At 45.0% G+C, this 20,326-nt stretch overlaps 3 protein-coding genes across 8 annotated transcripts in view; 1 reads left to right on the top strand and 2 right to left on the bottom strand.

Moving 5' to 3' along the window:
• Positions 1-40: 40 nt before the first annotated feature.
• LOC121592491 (zinc finger FYVE domain-containing protein 26 homolog) lies at positions 41-9,748 on the top strand. Of its 2 annotated transcripts, none has more exons than XM_041913986.1 (5): positions 41-510; positions 611-6,577; positions 6,656-6,859; positions 6,937-7,058; positions 9,023-9,748. In XM_041913986.1, the coding sequence occupies exons 1-5, from the start codon at positions 451-453 to the stop codon at positions 9,480-9,482; spliced, it is 6,813 nt and encodes a 2,270-aa protein (XP_041769920.1). In that variant the 5' UTR covers positions 41-450; the 3' UTR covers positions 9,483-9,748. The 2 variants fall into 2 exon arrangements, with proteins under 2 accessions (XP_041769920.1, XP_041769919.1); XM_041913985.1 differs by having other exon boundaries at positions 6,934-7,058.
• A 950-nt stretch (positions 9,749-10,698) lies between these two features.
• Positions 10,699-12,131, bottom strand: LOC121592493 (growth/differentiation factor 8-like). 2 transcript variants are annotated; one of them, XM_041913987.1, is made up of 2 exons: positions 11,633-12,131; positions 10,699-11,543 (listed from the first exon to the last, which is right to left on the bottom strand). In XM_041913987.1, exons 1-2 carry the CDS (start codon positions 11,664-11,666, stop codon positions 10,942-10,944), a joined length of 636 nt encoding a protein of 211 aa, XP_041769921.1. In that variant the 5' UTR covers positions 11,667-12,131; the 3' UTR covers positions 10,699-10,941. The 2 variants fall into 2 exon arrangements, with proteins under 2 accessions (XP_041769921.1, XP_041769922.1); XM_041913988.1 differs by having other exon boundaries at positions 11,621-12,118.
• Positions 12,132-15,191: 3,060 nt separating this feature from the next.
• The window catches only part of LOC121593926, a 45,308-nt gene continuing 40,173 nt past the window's right edge, over positions 15,192-20,326 (bottom strand). For all 4 annotated transcript variants that reach the window (XM_041916723.1, XM_041916725.1, XM_041916724.1 and 1 more), the window contains one exon: positions 15,192-20,215. In XM_041916723.1, the coding sequence (XP_041772657.1) occupies positions 20,067-20,215 (149 nt within the window). In that variant the 3' untranslated portion in view covers positions 15,192-20,066. The remainder of the gene's footprint in view (positions 20,216-20,326) is intronic.

The following is a 20,326-nucleotide window of genomic DNA, read 5'->3' as shown; positions in this document are numbered from 1 at the left end:
GACGTTCACTGCAAATGTAAACAAACATCAACACCGACAGCGGGAAGAATAACATCACACTGAACAGTTCAATAACTAAAATCTTCAACAAATTTTGGAAAACGAAAAGAAGCTTTATATTTTTCTTCTTTCGATAGTGTTGCGTTCAATTCCGTTTACAATTAAACATATTATACTTACTCGACACATGTACAATCGTCTCAGACTTGACCATCGTATGTGGGCCGACGACCTGTCGAACCAGGAAAGCGAAGAAGAAGAAGAAGAACGCTGACTAAACAATTGTGATATCAGCTGTTTTTGATGCCAAAGCAAACCAAGTGCAGGTTCCGTTGCGATTGCGGCCTCAGATGAGGTTGAGGCATCCACCGAAGTTGAACCAGTCAGCGGCAGTGGGAAGCGTTTATTTACGTTAGAAGTGTATGTGTGTCCTCGAGTGGTTGGCGCAAGATGGAAAACTTTAACGAATACTGGGAGTTGTTTGTGGACAAGAAGGATTCGATTGCAAAGGTAGGTCCTAGCAGTGGCTTCTATTTATATTTCAAACCCGGTCGCTTACCCGACCGCAAGCGATGACTAATTCGCTCTGTTGCTCATTTTTCTGCATCAGGAAATCATCGCGTACTACAAAACGCTCGACGACTACGAAGATGGTACCGAGCTGTCGGAACAGTGTCGCAGGTTTTTCCGCAAAAACATGATCCACAGCCCATACCCGACCTGTCAGCTGCTGAAGCTGTTGGCCATGTCGAAAATATCGGCCAAAAACAGTGCAATCTACGAGATCGCAACGGCAGCCGTGCTGGACGCGTTTGAGCAGCACGACGAGCAGCAAACGGACCGTAACAAGTGCTACAACATTCTTGCCAACAGTCTGATGTCTGTGAAAGCTATCGGCAACTTGAAAGCACTCTTGCTGAGGGCGCTCGAACGTAAAGCGATCGAGATGGAGCAGCTAATGCTGGCACTGTTTTCCCGCAAAAGCGTTAAGCTAATGGTACAGCTTATGCCGGAGCTGGTGGGGCCGCTGCAGCAGCATCAGGCCAGCGATGTGCTCGACAAAAAGCGACACTTTTTCGGCAGCTTGCTCACAGCCAGCGCCAAATCGTTCTATGTGCACCATACGAACTATGTCCGCTTTATCGAACAAGTGGCACTGGCAAACGCAGCAAACGGTGGTTCATTTTCCGCCGCGGTTGAAACGGTCGGTGCCCTGCCGATTGCCAAATCGTACCTCAACGCCTACCTGCTCGAGCTGCAGCGTTGCCAGCGGATACAGCAAACACTGCAGCTCGACGAAACGCTGCTGCCGGCGCAGGACTTTTCCCAGCACGCAACCGTACTGAGCATGATGGTGCGGGCCCGAGCCGACCTGAACGAGGTTGACTTTGCGAAGCTGCTGGCTGTGATGCGAACGAACCAGACGCTGCACGAACAGATAACAGCCCTGTCCAGTGAACCAGAATCGGGCGCGGAAAATGCGCATGACGTCATGGCACTGGTTGAGCTGCAGGCACTGTTTGTGCTGTACAAGGCAATCGAGGAGGAAGCAGTGGCCAGCGTGTCCCAAGATGCCGCTTCCCTTATCACCACCAGCAATCTGGACGCTCAGCTAAAGTGTCTGTTCAAAGAAACCGACATGCAAACATTCATGCACGCGATGGAGTCCATCTTTACGATGCTGTTCGTGCGCGGGGAGCTGATAGGCAACGACACAAACCTGCCCGAAAGACGAACCTTCCTCTGCAGCACCGACCTGCTGGGCGCATTAACGTCCAGCATAAAGTCCATCATGATTACGAGAAAACACTCCGTCGCCTATCAAGAAGCGGACGACACGCTGAAGCGACGCTTTCAAACGCTCCTCGACCTCGTCATCGACGTTTGCTGGCGCTTATCGCTGTTTGACGAACGGCCCTCCCTGGAAGCCACCTTGCCACCGACCGAACCCGCGAACTGTGCGCAACCGGTCCGACTCATCGATATGCCGCCAGTGCCCACCACACTGACCCACATTACCGAAACCGTGTGTGAATCAGCGTCCGCGTCCGGCAATGCGAAGCTGTTCCGTAGCGTTGAATCGATCGCTGCGATCGATTTTGCCGTTGGGCAACGGCACCGGTACGGCTATTACGGCACGCTGCCGAGGCACAAATCTTCCCGCCGGGCGAACAGAAACCCACTGACTGCGACGGGATCGAGCAATTCGGGCGGAAGCAACAAAGACCTGCAACGGCAAGGCTCACTGTCGGTCGATCCGAAATCGGAAAGCCTCGCGTACGATCGCAAAGCAACGGACGGTGGTTTCTGGAGCCGAAAACACTTCACCAAACTGTTTGCCACTCCGGAAACGCTGGCGATTGTGTGCCTCACGAACGACAGGATGACCTTTGCGAAGCAAATTATCGACAATCACAGTCTACGGGACCGGCCGGTGGGCCGGCTGGTGGAACGAATTGAACAGATGCAGGCGCTGAAGGCCGATCTATCCGCGCTGATCAAAAAGAGCGAACGCAAGCGTGAAACGGCGTGCGGCAGCAGCGGCACACAGTCGAGCGACAGCAACAACGACGCCCTGCTGGACGACATACGCAGCAAAACGGCCATGGGGTTCGAGATTTCCAAAGTGCTCAGCACGATCGAAACGTTTCTGAAGTCGCAACCGGTGCAGCCGGGCACCGATGCGAGCGTCCCGGTCCCGCTGGATCGGTTCGTCGCTCGGTACCCTTTCCTGAACGGTCTGACCGGGGCCAATCTGCACCTCAGCCAGATCGTTGACGCCGTGCTGAACTTACCCTTCAGCTACGAGCTAAACCTGGCGATCTACAATTTTGTGCTGAAAAACGCACACCAAACAACGGACGCCTGCCACCGATCCACCGGCATGATGTCGAGCAGCATTGCCGGCCATGGAGGGGAAACGGCCCAGCTGGGCGGAAATTACGTATCCTTCTTCGGGAACATTATTGACACGCTGCAGCTTGCGCACAAAACGGCACGCGCAAGCGCCTGCCGGCTCACCATTGCGGAGCTGCTGTCGCGCGAAGTGTGCCCGCTGGATGCGGTTGAGAATGGGTTGGTGTTGAAGAGGCGTGCTCGCTTCCACGGTATGGTCGAGCGGACGGACGAGTTGCTACACCCGCCGGCCGATGATCCGGAACGATCGTACGCACTGCTGGCGGACTCGTGTGGCGGCGGTGGCTCTGCATCGTTGGCCAAAGTGAAGCTTTATTTGGAACATTTGACAAAGCTATTACAATCGCTGCTTTCCACTGGAACCGATCGGCGAGCTGGCGATGAGCCGCTTACTACCAACCTTAACGAACTCATGCAAACGGACGCACAGACGTTGATGTTGGAACGGTTGTTCGCAAAGGATGTAGCGTTCGCCACCATGGATCAAATGGCCAGCATGCTGGGCATCAATCTGGTCCAATCGCTTGGCAAGCGGCTGCTCGGCCCGGGCGAGGAAATCAAACCGATGCTACACGATGCTCCTGCCCTGTGGGAATACATTGCAAGCAAAAGCGAGCTCTTGTGTCAGTTGTGTGCGATTCAAATCAACGGTGCGGAAGCTTCGACAAACAAGTCGCTGGTCGGAAATTACAGCAAGCTCATGAATGCGCCGGGTCAGCAAACGGACCTCCCGTTTGGCTGCAGTCACAATCGCACGAGTAAAACCAATGCTAAGCAGACATGCAATCCCTTTTCCCTGGACAGCAATCGACCGTGCTGCATGCTACAGCCCCAGGAAGACAACGACCACATTCGGTCAAAATTGCCTCCAAACGAGGATGACGTTCCGATGGAGCAGAAAGCGCAGGCTTTACTCGCGAACGTTGACCAGTACACGGTGGCGAACGAGTGGATCAGTGCTTCCGAGCATCTGCTGACGGCAGTTGCCAAAAATGTCACCCTCCGGCAGTGCACGATTGTGCCGGCAACACGCCACAAGCTGCAGCAAACAGCGAACGAGCTGCGAACGTATCTGCGCGTGGGCACCATTCTTCAACTGGCGTCACCGGACGAAGGTGGTGCCGAGGGGGCAGGTTGGCAAAGGGCGAGGAAGTTTTCCGCCGAAAACAAAAGCACCGTCCTGCATCAGCTGATCGAGCTGGGCGAGCTGCAGGTGTGTGCCGACTGGATCAAGCTGCACCCGATCGAGGCCGAGCGGGAGCTGGAGATGTTCATGTACGCGGTGCACAAGCTGTCGGCCGCATCGACCGTGGCGGTGATCCCGACGACGACGAGTCTGGAGCCGGACAGTGAGCCCCCGATTGCGCTACTGTTTCGAATCATTGAAACGATGTCGGTCGAGGCCGTGGTGAAGCTGTATGAAACGATCATTCTCAACATCCGCAGCGTGCCGGTCGTCAGCTACATGCTGGGCTATCTGCAGCGCAACACCGCCACCAAGCCGCTGTACCAAAAGTATCAACTGTCGTTAAAAATATTCGAACATCTGTCGCACGACGAGTACGAGGGACTGTGGAATTTGGCCAGCCGGCCGTTGCTGATCGTAGAGCAGTGCTTGATGAACTCGCGGCTGGAGCTGTTGGCCGGTGTGATGCGCTCCATCCGGGGGCTGCTGGTGGCGGACGTCTGCGCGCACTGCTACGAGCACCGGGAGTACATTCGCGACCTGCACGACGCCGTTCGGAGTGGGGCGGAGCGGGAGCAGCAACTGCAAACGAGCACCGTACTGCGCCACTATCCCGTGCACGATGGGCTGTTCATCAGCCACGAGTGCGTCGACTGTCTGTTGCGCGTGTACGCCGGCAAAGCGCTCGAGTACAAAGTATTCCCAGATATGGTGGGCCCGGCCGACACGCTGCCCGATGGTCCGGTCAGCCGCGTGTCGAGCTACGATTCGCTGAGCGAAGTGGGACAACCGTTCGTGATGCCGAAAGACATTCCCGGTCGCGATCGGTGGGTGAAGGACGAGGAGGCGCTGCACTGCATGTGCTGTCGGCGCACTTTTTCGATGCTAAACCGTCGTCACCACTGCCGGCGGTGCGGTCGTGTCGTGTGCCACTCGTGCTCGAAGCGCAAGCTGCGCCTACAAAGCTTTTACGAGGACGTTGCCGTGCGCGTATGTGACGACTGTTGGCGCAATTTGGCGGGTACGAAAGACACGTCGGCAGTGGCGGCAGCAGCAGCAGCAGCGCCATCGGCCGCCGTATCGCAATCGCGCACCTCCGATACCGGCAGCCAGTACGAGTGGCAGCTGACCGGCAACGAACGGTATGACAATGTGATTCGCGACGAGTACAGCTACGAGTACGCACCGTCCACGAGCCAGTGTCTGGCAATCTGCAACCTGCACACACCGAACGAAGAGATGGCCAGCTTCCTGCTGTACCACTGTGCCAAGCTGGAGGCGTTGCTGCGCCCGCTGCATCCCGGCGTGCCGAATCCCGAGATCGACTATGCACTGGTCGCGCGCATGCTGCTCAACCTGACGCTCGGCGTGAAGGTGCGCGGTGGCGGCGCCGAGGTCGAGAAGATGAAGGAACACGCCGAGATCATTCTCTCGATCGTGCACGACAACTGCGAGTCGCTGCTGCTGGACGCCCCCTCGATGAGCAACCATGGCAGCTTGCGCAAACTGCGCGATGCGCTCGTGAAGGCGGAAAAGTGGACGCTCGCCCTAGAACTGTCGCTCAAGTGTGGCTTCTCGCTCAACGGTGTGATGGCCGCCTGGGGTATGGCCTGTCTGCGGGCGGGCTGCTACGAGACGGCGCGCGAAAAGTTCTCCCACTGTCTGCCACGCGTTGCCAGCGAGGCGGAGTGTGAAGCGGTGCTGCGCATGATCGAGGCACCGCGGGTGGGCATCTCAACGGTCGTACAGATCGTCAAGCGTCCCGCTCGCTGTCCGCCACTGCTGAACGAGATTGTTTACGCGCTGGCGTACACGGCGCGTCTTGGCGCACCGTCGGAGCGCGTCACGGCAAGGGTTAATGCCGCTCGGCACGCGTCCGCGGGCAGTGGCGCTGTTGGCGCAGCGCACGAACCGGCCCTAAACATACTGAGCACGCTGGCCAACCTGCGCAACGTGTGCCAGGGTGAGTTCGACGGGGACGTGCCCGGTCCGAATGCGGAACGGCTCGCGCGCCACGACGCGGCATCCATTGTGATGTGCAGCCGGCTGTTTGAAGAATCCATGCATTACCTGCTGGCGTACGGGTCGCACGCAAGCGTGGTACAGTTTCTGATGCGCTACGCTCAGACGGAGGTAGCTGCACTGCGCTACATCCTTGCGCAGCGCGTTGAACCGGATGTGTTTCTGCAGACGGTGCTGCTGCCGTACCTGCAGCACGGCGAGCTGGAGACGATCGTGCAGCGGCTGTCGGACATTGACGATACGCTGCTAGAGTGGCGCGAGTACATCCGGTACGCTTGCCGCTATCTCGAGACGAACGACATGCTGAACAGCCTGTACAGCTTGCAGCTGCTGCTGAAGGATCCGATACGGGCGAGCATGACGTGCGTGCGCTTCTACACCACGGGCTGTCGCACGTTTGCCGATCTGCAGGCCGCCGAGCATCATCTCAAAACCAGTGTCACCCATTTGCAGGTAAGCATCGGTCTTGATAGTGTTTGATTGGTTTAGTTGCACAACACAACTAAATTCCATTTATTATTTCACATGCAGAATGAGCTGGAACTGTGCAACTGGCAAGAGGTACGGCTGAACAGCACCGGCACAGCGATCGAAACCCACCATTCTCTGCTGATGAAGCTAGATCCGAAGGAGTTAAACAATCACATCAACACCATTCTGCTGCAGCTCGATGTGACCAAATTTTTGGCCACCTGTGAAGCGAAAGGCCGCCAAACGGTTGCCCTTCTGCCAAAGGTAGGTGTACCTGTGCACGCTGACAGGACTGATGGCGAAGTACGTTGGTGGTGTAATGGTTTAATATTTGATAGCAGATTTTTCGTGAAGCTTCCCAACTACCAACGCTCTTTGGTGGCAGCCATGATAAGCTGCAGCTAGCCATCCTGACGCTTGTGTGTGGCCAGAACGTGGAGGAAGCTTTCGGTCTGTCGTACAGGTATGTTCAACATGGTGGCTGGTGTTGTGTTTCATGCAGTCTTCGTAACGATTCATTTATATTGATCTTCAATGAGAAGTAATTCTAATCGCGAATCAAAACTCAAAACATTTATGAATTATTAAAGGTTCAAGTATATAGCTATAATATCACACGTGTAGATGTGGGTAGGTTTCCTGATGATCGATTAATCTCAAATTTTCCTTGATGATCGATCTCGAACCTTTCTGATTCATTTTAGCTGCTCTCGAGATATGTTGCACGAGAATCCGCTTTAATTCATTTATGTTCATTTGTATTCATTTATTTGGTTATTTAATGTGCACTTTTTTTTATTCCGGAGGAACGGTCCGAAAAGGCCGCAATGCTAATGTGCACTTTTATGTTTGCTCTTATTTTCACTTTTAACATCTTTGATCATATCAGACACTCATCCTCATGTGGTAGCTAGTGTTGAGTAAATCTAGTTAAGATTCATGAATATTACAGAATCTTTGAAATGATTAATGAATCTAATTCTCGGTTGCAAAGATTCATGAATCTCGAAAGATTCATGAATTTCGAAAAATTCCTAAAATTTGCTACGGGGAGACGGTTGGCTTGAATCCACGAAGGGCATGTTGTTAGGAAGGATCGCGCAAATTCAATATTTTGAACATCATACATCTCTAAAAATTCATGAATCCCTGGTATATGTATACCAGGTAGGTATATGAATTTTAATGGATTTATGAATCTTTTAGATTCATGAATCTTTGAAGATTCATTTGTCTATCGAGATTCATTTATCTATCGAGATTCATGAATCCTTCAAGATTCATGAATTTTTGAGATAAATGAATCCTTGGAGATTGATGAATCTTTAGAGATTCTTGAACCTTTGAAGAGTCGTTTCGAGATCCGATGAAGAGTAATGAGATCTTGAGTCGATCATCACTCAAGATTCATATGAATGAATATCAACGAAAGATTCGTGAAGCCCAACACTAGACGTAGCTCCATAATGATATTGTACCAAATGCATTATCAACGAATCATTCCTTGTGTTGTGATTCTTTCTGATTCTTTCGTAAAGATTCTTTGATTACCAATAAGAGACTTCAATGGAATCTCCAAGTGTTCATGAATATCTGCGACAGTAAAATTGGCAGTATCCCTCACACATGTAGATGTGATCGTCGAAGGAGTAGGCTAGCTCACACAAAAATCATAGGTCAACCATTACGTAGCAGTAGTTGTAGTAGGAGTTGTACTTATTTATACATACTGTTCGCCTTCTTCAGAAATTTATTATATTGGTTAGTTTTTATTTTTCGCAACTTACCTACTGATTACTTTTTTGCTCTATGTCGTTTTGGACTTTATCAATATGGGATGATTATAGAAGTAGACTAGTAGACGATCCTACTAGTGGTGGGAGCTCGGAATCGGTCCTACCCGATTCCAATCCCGTGTTCGGAATCAATTCCGGCGCCGATTCCGGAGCCGATTTCGGAGCCGATTCCGGAGTTGACTCCGGAGCCGATTCCGATACAAAAAAGGAAGAAACTTTAGAAAAAAGAAAGAAAACTCATATTTTGTTAGCGAATCACGAATCTTTAGATGTTCAGAAATTGCCAGAGATACATGAATATTAATTAATCTCAAAGCTTGAAATTTTGATGCAAAGATTCATTTTGAAGATTCATTCGAATTCATGAATCTGAATCTGTTTTATACACCTCTAATCACTCATGAACGACCGATAATCAGTCCAACTACCGCGATCTTCAAGCGATCTGATAATTGCAAGATTTAATTCGACGTTCTTTTGTGATTCATAAATCTCATTGATTCTAAAAATGGGAGATTTAGATTGATTGAGTTACTTTGAAGATTCATTGCAGAATAAAATTCATTGCAACGGCATAGTAAATGTGTGACGCATTGATCAAACTGTTTTGCTTTCCATAACCTTCCCACAGAATCATACAAGACTACAATCTCGACATGCAGCGAGTGTACGCGCTGACGGCAAAGTATTTCATCAACCATGGCAAAATTGAAGACGTCGGCAAACTGCTGGACGCGATCGTGAGCAACGAGTGCAGCAGCAGCACGACGAGCGCAGCAACCGAACCGGCCGTATCGGCGATCTGCGACGAAATCGTGCGCGTTTCCGTGGACGTGGCCATTAGCCGGCACGGTACCGGTGTGAACACGAAGGTCGCCCTCGAGACGCTGATCAATCGGGCCAGCTCGGTGGCGGTGCGCATTCACTGCTACATCGTATCGGGACAGCTCAAGGCGGCCTATTTGCTAGCGAACCGGCACCAGCGCACAGGGGACATACGGAAAATTCTTCGCCAGGCGGAACTGCTCGGACAGATGCACGTGAAGCGGCTGTGCGAGGCACGGCTTAGCCATCAGGAGAGCAACCCGTGAGAGTGATATGGCAGTGCAAGAAACACGGCAATGCTTTCTGTGCCTCGATGAGAAAGAATTTCAATTAAATCGACTGTTATCGAAACTGTTATACACATCATCTACAATCAAACGTGATATTAATCCTTCTCTTTAACTCATTGCTCAATTAGTCATTTAACCAAAAAAAAGAAACCGGAAAAGAAACTGATATTTTTGGACACGTATTATACCTGTTTAGAAAAAAGAACAACTGTAATGTGTAAGTGTTTAATAAACTATTTAATATAGCCTAACTAAAATGTTCAAATTGATCAAATGTTTGTCAACTGTGGGTAGAGAGCTGTTAGTACGAAACTACGCGTCGAAATCGAAGGGCGGTTTGTGGGCGAAAATATCGCAATGGAAAAATGATTTTTATTTTGCTCAATCAAGCTAAAATTTGCATCGTCAACTGCAAAGCGGTTGCGCTGTCACTACCGAACCGATTCCAAGAACCCATATACATTCTATTGTATCCGCTTACTAGTTATCACATATTGTATCATTTCCATTTTGTTTTCTCTTGTTTGCTACGTATTATAACTGGTTAGCCCGTTCGCGTCGTATACTGGTTTTTCTCGTACGTCAAATCTATCGAAGCCAAAAAACAAACGCCACACACACTTATTATGTATCTTGCTTTCTCTGCTCTTTTCCTATCGCACTTTTCTCTTTCGCACTGCCACACTACTTTCTGTCTTTTTGTTTTAAATTTAGCATGTTAGCCACTGATCCCAACCAATTAGCCATACAATATTATTAGGTTAACTACACTGCAAGCGAAGCCTTTACATCTTATAATGTGTTTTAAGATTTTTGATTTTGCACTTTTTTTTGGTTTGCAATTGCCTAAAATTTAGTGATGCCTATGTGATAATGTGTTTTATAATTCCGCTACCCTTACTAACTGGCTAAGTCGATCTAGACTAATTTTTAGTTAAGCTCCAAAATGTTACCGACTTTTCTCAGACTCGTTGTAGAAGTAGATTTGAAAGACAAAAACAAAACGTTTCCTGTTTTCTCTACCATCTTCCTTTTTAAGCGAATTTTTAGTAGCAATGTTTTGATTTTTTTTTCTTTAATTTTGTTCCTTACTCTATCCCCGTTTGTTTTGCGCCGTGATTGTCTGTTTCTTTTGTTTTGTGTTATGTGTGTGTGTTTTTATCGTTTTTGTTTCGTTTGTTTGTTTATAACAGTTGTTTTCTATTTATGTTTTTTTCTTGTTGTTTTGTATCGTTATTTTGTTGTACTTTACACTAATTATTTTAGCCCCCAACATTATTTGTTACTTACTTCTTTCATCTTTTCCGCCAATGTGCCCATTTCTGTAATCATGTTCATGGTTTGTCCTTTTGCCTACAACTGCATACTCTTGTCACATCATGTTCACCTCCTTTCGCGTCCAATTTCCGGGTCTCATTTGTAAGCACCGAAGAGCTCAGGAACAACTGCACTTTTCCACCACCATGTTCGGTATGGTGCTGTAGATCACGTTGTAGCTCATGTCAAAGTACAGCAGCCGGATCGAGTTCATCTTCTTCGGCGAGCAGCACGGTATGGCCGAGGTGCTGAGCTGCATCACGTGCGTGTGTTCGTACTTGGGCAGGAAGCTGATCATGCACTCACCGGCACAGTACCACGCTTCGTAGCGCTTCGGCGCAATGATCCAATCCCAGCCAAACTTCTCAAAGTCCACCGTCAGCGGGTACCGGCAGCAGCGCGTCTCGTTCGCATTCTCGTCACAGTTGAGCGAGAGGTTGCGCTTGATGCGCTTCTTCGGCGCATCGCGGAACTCGATCTCGATGTACGGTATCTGTGTGTTTGTGAGGGAAAATGAACGAAACAAGTGTAAATACATTTGAATGAGCATGGGCAGACAGCTTTTTCGATGGCAAACGGTTTGTTGATAGTTGATCGTTTGAATATGTTGAACTTTGGTATTTGGCAATTTGGCAATTTGGCAATTTGGTGAACTACCTGTAAAAAAATGCAGCTGAAAGTTGGAGTACAAACCAGCAATTATTTTAAAGATGTGTAGAGCTGTTATATAAAAAAAAGTACAATATTTGTTCATTATTTACTTACAACACTTTCACGTAGGAAAGCAACAATCTTACCACTATACTAACCACGATCCTTTGATTCTTTGTTACAAAATTCCATTTATTCACTCCACGTTTGCTGCTTTCCCGTGTAATGTGATAATAAATTAAGCTTCGTTTAACTCACTAAATGTGTCTTACCAAGCACAAAGTATAGGTTGATTTCGAAGCAGGAATATTTACAGATTATTTTCGGTTCACTCCATTTTTACTGTCCTCTTGCTCGCACTGGAAATCGGAATCTAAATCTAAACCACTGCATACATATTCGATAAATATGCATTTATTTTACCAACACTTTCCACACTTAAGTTCGCTTAAATTGACTATTTGAACGACCTTTCCACTCGATCACACTCTATGAGAAGATCCTGTGAACCTTCCCTGTGAAGGAACATATGCCGTTTAAACGGGAAAAGATGCTGATAGGCAGTCATATATACGAATTCCCATTCCTGCGTGAGCTGGTAGTTGGTTGCAGCGATATTCTCTGAACGATCCCCAGCCCCATTAGCTCTCTACAGGCAGGGCAGACCTTCCGTGAGAACCGGGGAGGTACTGCTGAGGGAGTCACATTGCACGAGCGGCCTTTTGTTTTTGGGGTGGCGCCAATTTAATTGACACCAATGGTCAATTGATCTTAATTGGGTACAAGTGGGACGGACAACAGGCCGTCAAATGCAGTGAACGAATACAAATAAGCTGTGGGAGTACGAGAAATTTCAGGAAAGAACACTTCCTTGTGCCAAAAACCCGAGTGTTTGGTGTTAGTACGCCAATGGAATGTGCTAGTATGTTGCATTCATATTCTTTACACTTATGAGCCAAGTTGCTTGTTTTGTTGTACCCGGCGTTACAAGCAGGCACTGCTTAGGTAAACACGGCCGGTAGATCAGAGTCGATCCAATCAGATGGGTGAGTTATCGCATCTGTGAATTTACTGCTTGCTGATCAAATTGTTGCGACAGCAGGTTACTTAACCCTTTACTTCATTTAGTGGCTTAGTGCTGATCATTAAACAAATCTAGTCTAGTTGATTAGGTAAACAACGTTGGTTATAAATCTCTTTAATTGGTTCGAAATTCCCATTTCCATTGCGCTGCTTAAATGCACTCTTTGGCCATTTTTAGTGATATGCACATTGAGTCAATAAGTAGAGTAAAATTTTATCATTAAATATTAAGAGTGTATTTAACTCATTTACGAATTCACTCTTCGAAGTGACTGGCAACACATTTAAAGTAAATTACATCATTCGAATAGAGATGGGTCTCTGTGTGAATCAGATTCATAAATACGAATCAAATTGCAAAATGAATCTTTGATTCTGCAGCCCAAATATTGCGACTCATGAATGTTGCAATTCATCAATCTTTGAAAATTAATGAATCTAAATAGATTCTTGAATCTCTAAAGATTCTGCAACTTCTAAACTACTGTAAATTCTCCAATGTGATGGATGCTGTTGCAAACGTGGACGCTGTATCATACTGTATCATACTGGAAACTGTATCATACAAATATATATGTTTTATTAATACATTGGGGTTATAATAGTTCATTCTCTATACCGTCTGGTGCCTCAAACTTTACGGATTCATATCATTCACTCAACTAGTACTGGTTTTAGCAGGTGTAGAGAGTGAGTGATATGAATCCAAAGAGAGCGACTCACTAGTCGGCACAGACAGAGCTGAATGAAAAAAGAGTGGTAATTAAAAAAATCAATCTTGGTGTAGATTTGAATCCTGGTTTCAGTAACTTTAAGAATTCAACTCACTCACTCTCATATGGTGCACATCTTTAACACATATGAATTAATCTTTACAAACGATTCATTAAGCACAACACTACTTTGGGACGCAAAAGCGTGACAATTAATTTAACTCCCCACGCCGATTTAACGCTACTGGTAACGATCAGTCCCAAAGTCGCGCTAACTTGCATCTAACAACATGCCCTAAGTACCGGAAGGTGCTCTACAGTTCATGGTGCTCGTGTAACATACCGCTGCTGCATTGCTCGGTATGCGCACTTCTTGTGTTCAGTTTCTCATCGAATCAACCCAATCATTGCCGCGATGTGTTTGATTTTTGTTTGTTATTTTCTTTCACAGTTGATGTGACAATGTTATCCCATTTAATTAATAACATATTTTTAAATTATTTAATTATTTTAAGAAAAAACGCCCCAAATCAAAAACTCGATATATCTGAACGTATAACATATTCCGTACACAAAATTCCATAAACACAGAGCTAGAGTGCAATACAGGTTTCTTTTTTTTTGTTGAGTCGGTTTTTTTTATTAGTAAAGTTTTGTCACTGCAACACACCATCTCTCCTTCTCCTCCTCTTTCTCTCGCAACACAACAATGGAAGAAAGATTTGGAAAATGATGATATTATCTCTAGTTCGAAGGAAGGAAGAAAGAGCTTATTCTATTGCACTTGGTTTTCATTGCATCAATTCTGACATTATTCAAATGTGTGTGTGTGTGTGTGTGTGTGTGTGTGTGTGTGTGTGTGTGTGTGTGTGTGTGTGTGTGTGTGTGTGTGTGTGTGTGTGTGTGTTTGCGTGTGAATGTATGTGTGTAAGTTTTTCCTCTTCCTAGTCTCTTCGTTGGCCGCGCGTGGCACGCATAGAAGGAACTCCCTCCGAGGGGCTCCTTTCTCCGGTGCTAGCCCTTCACTTATAATGAATTTAATATGTTCTGCCGTTTTTCCATTTTTCTTTGCTCCTGTTTTACACACCAATCACTTGTCTCTTTTTCCTTTTTCTTTTTTTTTTGCATTTTCCAACACACAGCGCATAAAGAGTTTGAGCTAGGAAAATGTTTCCACAGCTCCACACAGTTGCTTTTCTTTGCAAGAATTACGTAAAATATATGTGAAGAAGAAAATCATCACCATCCATATCATTATTATCATCAAGATTAAACTAAAAAAAAAAAACAGTATATGCGTGTCTGGAGTTTGTCCATCATTTGTTCATTGCACACCTTTGCTAAGTTCTGTTTTTGCTTCCTTTGCTTCCACTCCTTCCCTGCTTTCCTCTCCATTCTCCGTGCTGGCAGCTACTTAGAATATAATTCATAATTGCTACCATCATGCATTTATACATGCTATAAATATATTTAATGTGTATATATATATATATTTGTTTGTTTGTTTCAAGTGTATATAATGAGCATCCGAATATGATTTGTTCCTTTTCATTGAGGTTGAGAAAGGCTGAAGGAAACTGAACTGTATGAAAAACGTGTAACGCGCGCCTAACGACTCACCGACGTGATCATCCACCTGTCTTCTGCTTGCTTGTGTAGGGATAAATATTAGTGATGTTGCCCTATAAGAAAGTGCTGCCCCCACATCCCGGTCGTTTGTTTAGTAAAGATAATTTTCAAAAATGTTTCCGAGTTATCCTAAGCAATCATTCATAAGAGGTCAAAAACCGGGAAAACGGGGCTTATATACGACGCAAACCGCAAAGAAATTGCGCTCAGTGTGACAACAGTCTGTCAAGTGTTAAGTGTTTAATTGATGAGGCATTACATTTGCTAGCTTTTCACTTCCTTTTTTCCTTTCTTTTTTTTTTGTTATTCATTTATTTGCTGTTGCTTCTTTTCTGGCATCCTGTCTGAAATACACTAAAATCTCTACAGCTCTACATGCGCAAGAAGCGGCATAACGGGCTAGGCCACCGCAAATTCAAATTCAACTACTACAAAGGTTCACGACACACACGCACACACACACACCAACAACAAGAACGAGGAAAAAGTAAAGGGAAAGTGCCGTAAAAGCGCGCAAAAGCAACACTACCGTATAGAGAGTACGTACTACTACTACAAAAAGTATTTTTTTGCTAGGTATCTTTAAGATACAACCTTCTGTGTTTAGCTGTTTGTTTAGTTTGGGTTTTATTTTTTGTTTTGTTTGCTTGCTAGTTTGCCTACTTTTTGTCCGCACCAAACATCCAATCTGGTTTGCAAGGGATGCGGCGCTCTGTGCTAGTGATTTATCTACAATTTTTGACGCTTTTCTGCTAACAGCGCCACCGTAATAATACCGTGTGTTCATAAGGATGAAAATTGCAAGCTGCTCACAGCAACAACAAAAGGAAAAATAATCTTTTCACAGGAATTGACCCCCAAATGCACTGCCCCTTTCTGTTAGTAGTTTTTTCCCTTGTTTACTTGATTGCCTTAAGACAACATGATCATCATTCTCACGATCATGATCGATCGGGAAACAGATACATAGAAACCTCTCTATTAAGAATAATAACAATAGCGATACATGAATGTCAGCATACACTAGAATGGGAATGATAATACTAATCGTGCGTAATACTTATCATGTAACTAATATCTAAAGGAAAATAATCTCATCTCTTCTACACGACGACAACGATGCGGCGCATCTAACGAAAATTTGAAATCCCTCGGCTTTGGCAAAATGTATCCTTGTGTCCATCCTTATTCGATCTCCCTTTCTCTCTCTTTCTCTCTCTGGGGGTCTTTACACATCCCCATCTTCTTGTTGAATCTTCCTTCCATTCCTATTATTCCATTCAACCATCGTGCCGCTTCATGTTGTTGGTTCTAATTAACGCTTCTCTCACTACACGAAATTGCAATGAATGATTGTACTACTGCTTTTTTATACAAAAAAGATTAAGTTGGTATGTAACAACAAGCTGAACTTCCCCGACTCACAACAGTACAATATATATGTATAAGTAGCATTCACTGAAGTAGAACGCGCGGGATGGGGTGATGGTGGTGATGGTCGTGTGAACCGAACAGCTACGATAAGCGGTGCGTGCAAGTACGCAATTATAAGCTACTAACGATTCATCATTTCTAATTTTTCTTGATTGCCTCGCGGTTGTGTTTTTTTTTTGTGTCTTTTGTTTCGCCCTCCATTCTAATCAATCAGATAATAAGACAGTTGCGTAGAGCCAACATTAACGAACAAACTCTGTATATTGCGCTGTACCAAGCAGCAGCAGCATCATCATCATATGGGCATGTTTTGGTTCTTGGTTTATTGTTTTGCGACAGGGGACGGGGAAATAAACGGATACCACACAAGCCTGTTAAATATTGCCTTTAAATATTAGAAAACTAACGGTGCAATCGTTCCCTACATTAGCCTAAGGCCAAAAAACACAAACGAAACAAGTGGCCCAATCAACTGTGCCAGAGTAAGCGAATGTATGTATATGAATGCTCTTTCGCAGACAAACTCGTTTGAATCAATTGATATTACTCTCTGTGAATACTACAGTTCTTTATATTGTTTGTTACGTATGAATAATTATTGATCGAGTGCATATAATACTACATTTGATGTCTCCTCTTCATTCTCTCTGTTGATATAACCGGAGCTAGTTTAGCCCATTTTACTAAACGGGACAAAGGGGTAATAGTCGCAGGAAGGTTTTCTTCAAACGTTGAACACAACTAACAACAAACAAAAACGTCGTTTTATTGTAGTTTTTTTACGGAATACGCACAAAAGTATTCTCAAAATCTTATAATGTGCATAACCAAAACACAAAAAAACAAAACAGAACCAACAAACACAGATGTTCAAACACAAACATCAGGGTGAACATGAAAAATGGATGTGTGTATCAGGGTTTCGTATACCTTAGCTATATCGGAGCAACGTTTCTTGTTTTTTTAGTACAGAATGCTATTTTTCTACTAGTTTTCTACCGATTCAGTTATTCTCATGTCGTCATATTCAGCAACGACACACAACAATAGACTGGTCACAACAAATGAATGGTCCGTCTTCATCGCATCGAACCACTGCGCTACCGAAACAAACGCGAGTCGCTAAGTAGAACGACTACGACCTGGTTTGGTTGAATTCCGCCAATGATTCTACTATTATGATGATAAATACTAATCTTTCTAGTGTAGTATCGTGCACAACTCTTCCTATCTCTCGATCTCTGTCTCCCGTGCGTTTGAGTATCTGCTTGGGGATGAATTTAATCTCCCCTCCTCAAGCTAGGGTAATGTATAACGAGGAGAAGGAAATATATAAGTAGTACATTCTATTCGCGAAGTTCATAAGATTTTTTGCGTGATTCATGTTAGTTGGTTGGTTTTTTTGTTGCTTCTTTTGCTTGTTCTACCACCCCACCATGGTTCTGCGTGTGTATAATATAATTGTTTATCAATAGAATTATCTTTACAATTGTTTTCGTTTTACAAAAGTACGTGTGTATATTGTACGTATGCGTAAGCACACACAAATCACCAGTCAAAACACTCGCGCGATCAAACGCATGAGTTTTTTCTTGTGTGTGTTTTTCGAGATGTTCCTTTCCCCGTCATAATTTCTTCAAAGTGTCCTGTTGTTGGTTTGGTTTTTTGTCTCTTGTTAGTTCCACATTATCTGTATCTATTTCAGAGTTTTATAACTTCAATCAAACATATAATTTTCTGTTCTCTCTCTCTCTCTCTCTCTCTCTCTCTCTCTCTCTCTCTCTCTCTCTCTCTCTCTCTCTCTCTCTCTCTCTTTCTATTTTTCAGTTTACTGTAAATTGATTAACACTGTTCTAGACGTTCGTTATTCGTTCGTTTTAAGAGCAGTTCAATAAATTGATCAAAGGTCGATTCACAAGACTACTTGCTTGTTCAGGCTCATCTACAATAATGCTCTCCTCTCTCTTTCTGCTTGCTTCATCATCGGCCATATTACGAATAAACGAATATGGTGATAAATCGTATCATTATTATAATTATATCATATAAACATGGTCAGTCATTTGATTGGTTTTTGTTTTGTAAGAATTGTAAATATGTCGCTAAATTTGTTTTATGCTTCTGCATTTATGCCACGTCTCTGCCTGTGTGCGTGTGTGCATGTTGCAGAATTTTTACATACAAACGCACCAGCAGCGTGCGCACTCACCCACCGCACCGCACAGCACAGCACAAACACACCCTTCGTCTACATATTTGCATTTTACATATACATCAGATTCAGACTCAAGAGGAATCAAGTGTATAACAACAATCAGCGTCAATATGTGGTATGAAAAAGTTTATAACAAGAAAAAGATTTGCTGCTCGCCCTGCGCTCGACAAACGAAGCCGTCCACTGACTATTGCTTGATAAAGTATTAGTAGAAGGTGGAGGGGTGGGAAAGGGGGTGGAAATGTTATATCACGCATATGATGTACCAATGAGCGGGCGCATATGATATGTGTCCAAGATCAATTGTCGATGTCCAAGCTACTCTCTCTCTCTCTACTCCCAAATAGGACTAACGGAAAACTCAAAACGATCAAACCCTACCCTATTTAGCTAGCTGGTTCGCTATGCCCAACACTACCTTCTTCGCTCCGGTTTTTTGTAACTAAACGCTTTCTATACTCGTTCAATTCTGTTACATAGAGTTGCATTTTAAAAAGGCAAACATTTCTTCCTTCTCCTATTATTCCCTGTCCCATTAGTGAGCGTATAATAATCGTTCAGTAGATGGATGTACCATGGACGAACTGATCGTTTCGAGGCGCAACAATCTTGAGCTTTAGGGCTCCACAGTCTGGCCACTCTGATGGAGCATAATAATGTGTTTGATAGTAAATAGTATTGTATGACGAAGTAAACGAACACGTGTTTTTCCTGTTTGCATAGCCTACAAGAGTTCTGAACGTTCTGGTCCGAAACACTCTCCCTCTCTTTCTCCCTCCTTCGCTTAATCTCATTCGATATGATTGATCGCGGTATAAGATGGTAAAGATGAACACAGAAAAATTCATTTTTTCTCTCGCATGAGGTGATTGATCATATATGATTTTTTCATTTATTTTACTCTCCCTCTTTTCTGCTCTTTTTTCTCTCATTTCACTTTTAAGATCTTATGCTTCATTGCGTCTCACTCGCACTTCCCACATGCTACAGGGGAATTTCAGCACGTTTTACAATATTGTTGCTTTCCTGGCCGTTGAAAGCGTGTGCGATGTCACTCTTGCTTTCCTTTTTAATTACACTTATCAAATCTTACTAGTTTGCGAAACAAGATCTTTCGCGTAAACCTTAACCTAAGGGTTTCTTATTAACCACAATATGTTTTATATATTGTATATAGGTTGATTGCAAAGCAACATCACAATTCTATTTCCACATTTCCTTAATCTTAGATTATTAGTAGTGTGTGGTGGTGAGTGTGTCTCCTTGTGCATTATGAGCTCGATGGAACTCATGCACGCAACACACACACAGCACACATGTTTGTCCGTCGCATATCATCATTCGCTCGTTAGCTAACTCGTTTTACTATGCTTGTTGTAAGTTCTATCGAACAGCGCTAAGGATGGAGAAGAGTGTTTAGGGGAATGGAACAAGGGCGATTGTAATTACTGCTATGGGTATGGAAGGAATCTGGCTCTACTATAAGATTCCTCGGCTTTCTACGGGGGGTTCTGAAAATTATGTGGAAAATTTAGCATTTTCCAGGGACGGCCGCAAAACCAGGGCCCCTTCCACCCAAAAGTTGGGCCGATTAATCATATTCTGCCACAGCGACAGCTCCTTGCCGGTCGAATCCATCCACTCGACCGCTCTGCCATTGTGTTTGCCTGTGCGTAAGCAAAGCAGAACGAAATCATTGCAGCAAATTGAAGTGTCCCATTGAGTGCCCATGAAGTGTTTTTTTAGAAATAAAAATAGAAAAATAAATTAGAACAATA

Source organism: Anopheles merus, chromosome 2L (assembly GCF_017562075.2).
Source record: "Anopheles merus strain MAF chromosome 2L, AmerM5.1, whole genome shotgun sequence".
NCBI classification, from domain to species: Eukaryota; Metazoa; Arthropoda; class Insecta; order Diptera; family Culicidae; genus Anopheles; species Anopheles merus.
The sequence above is the reverse complement of the archived record's forward strand: the minus strand, read 5'-3'. Positions and strand labels throughout refer to the sequence as shown.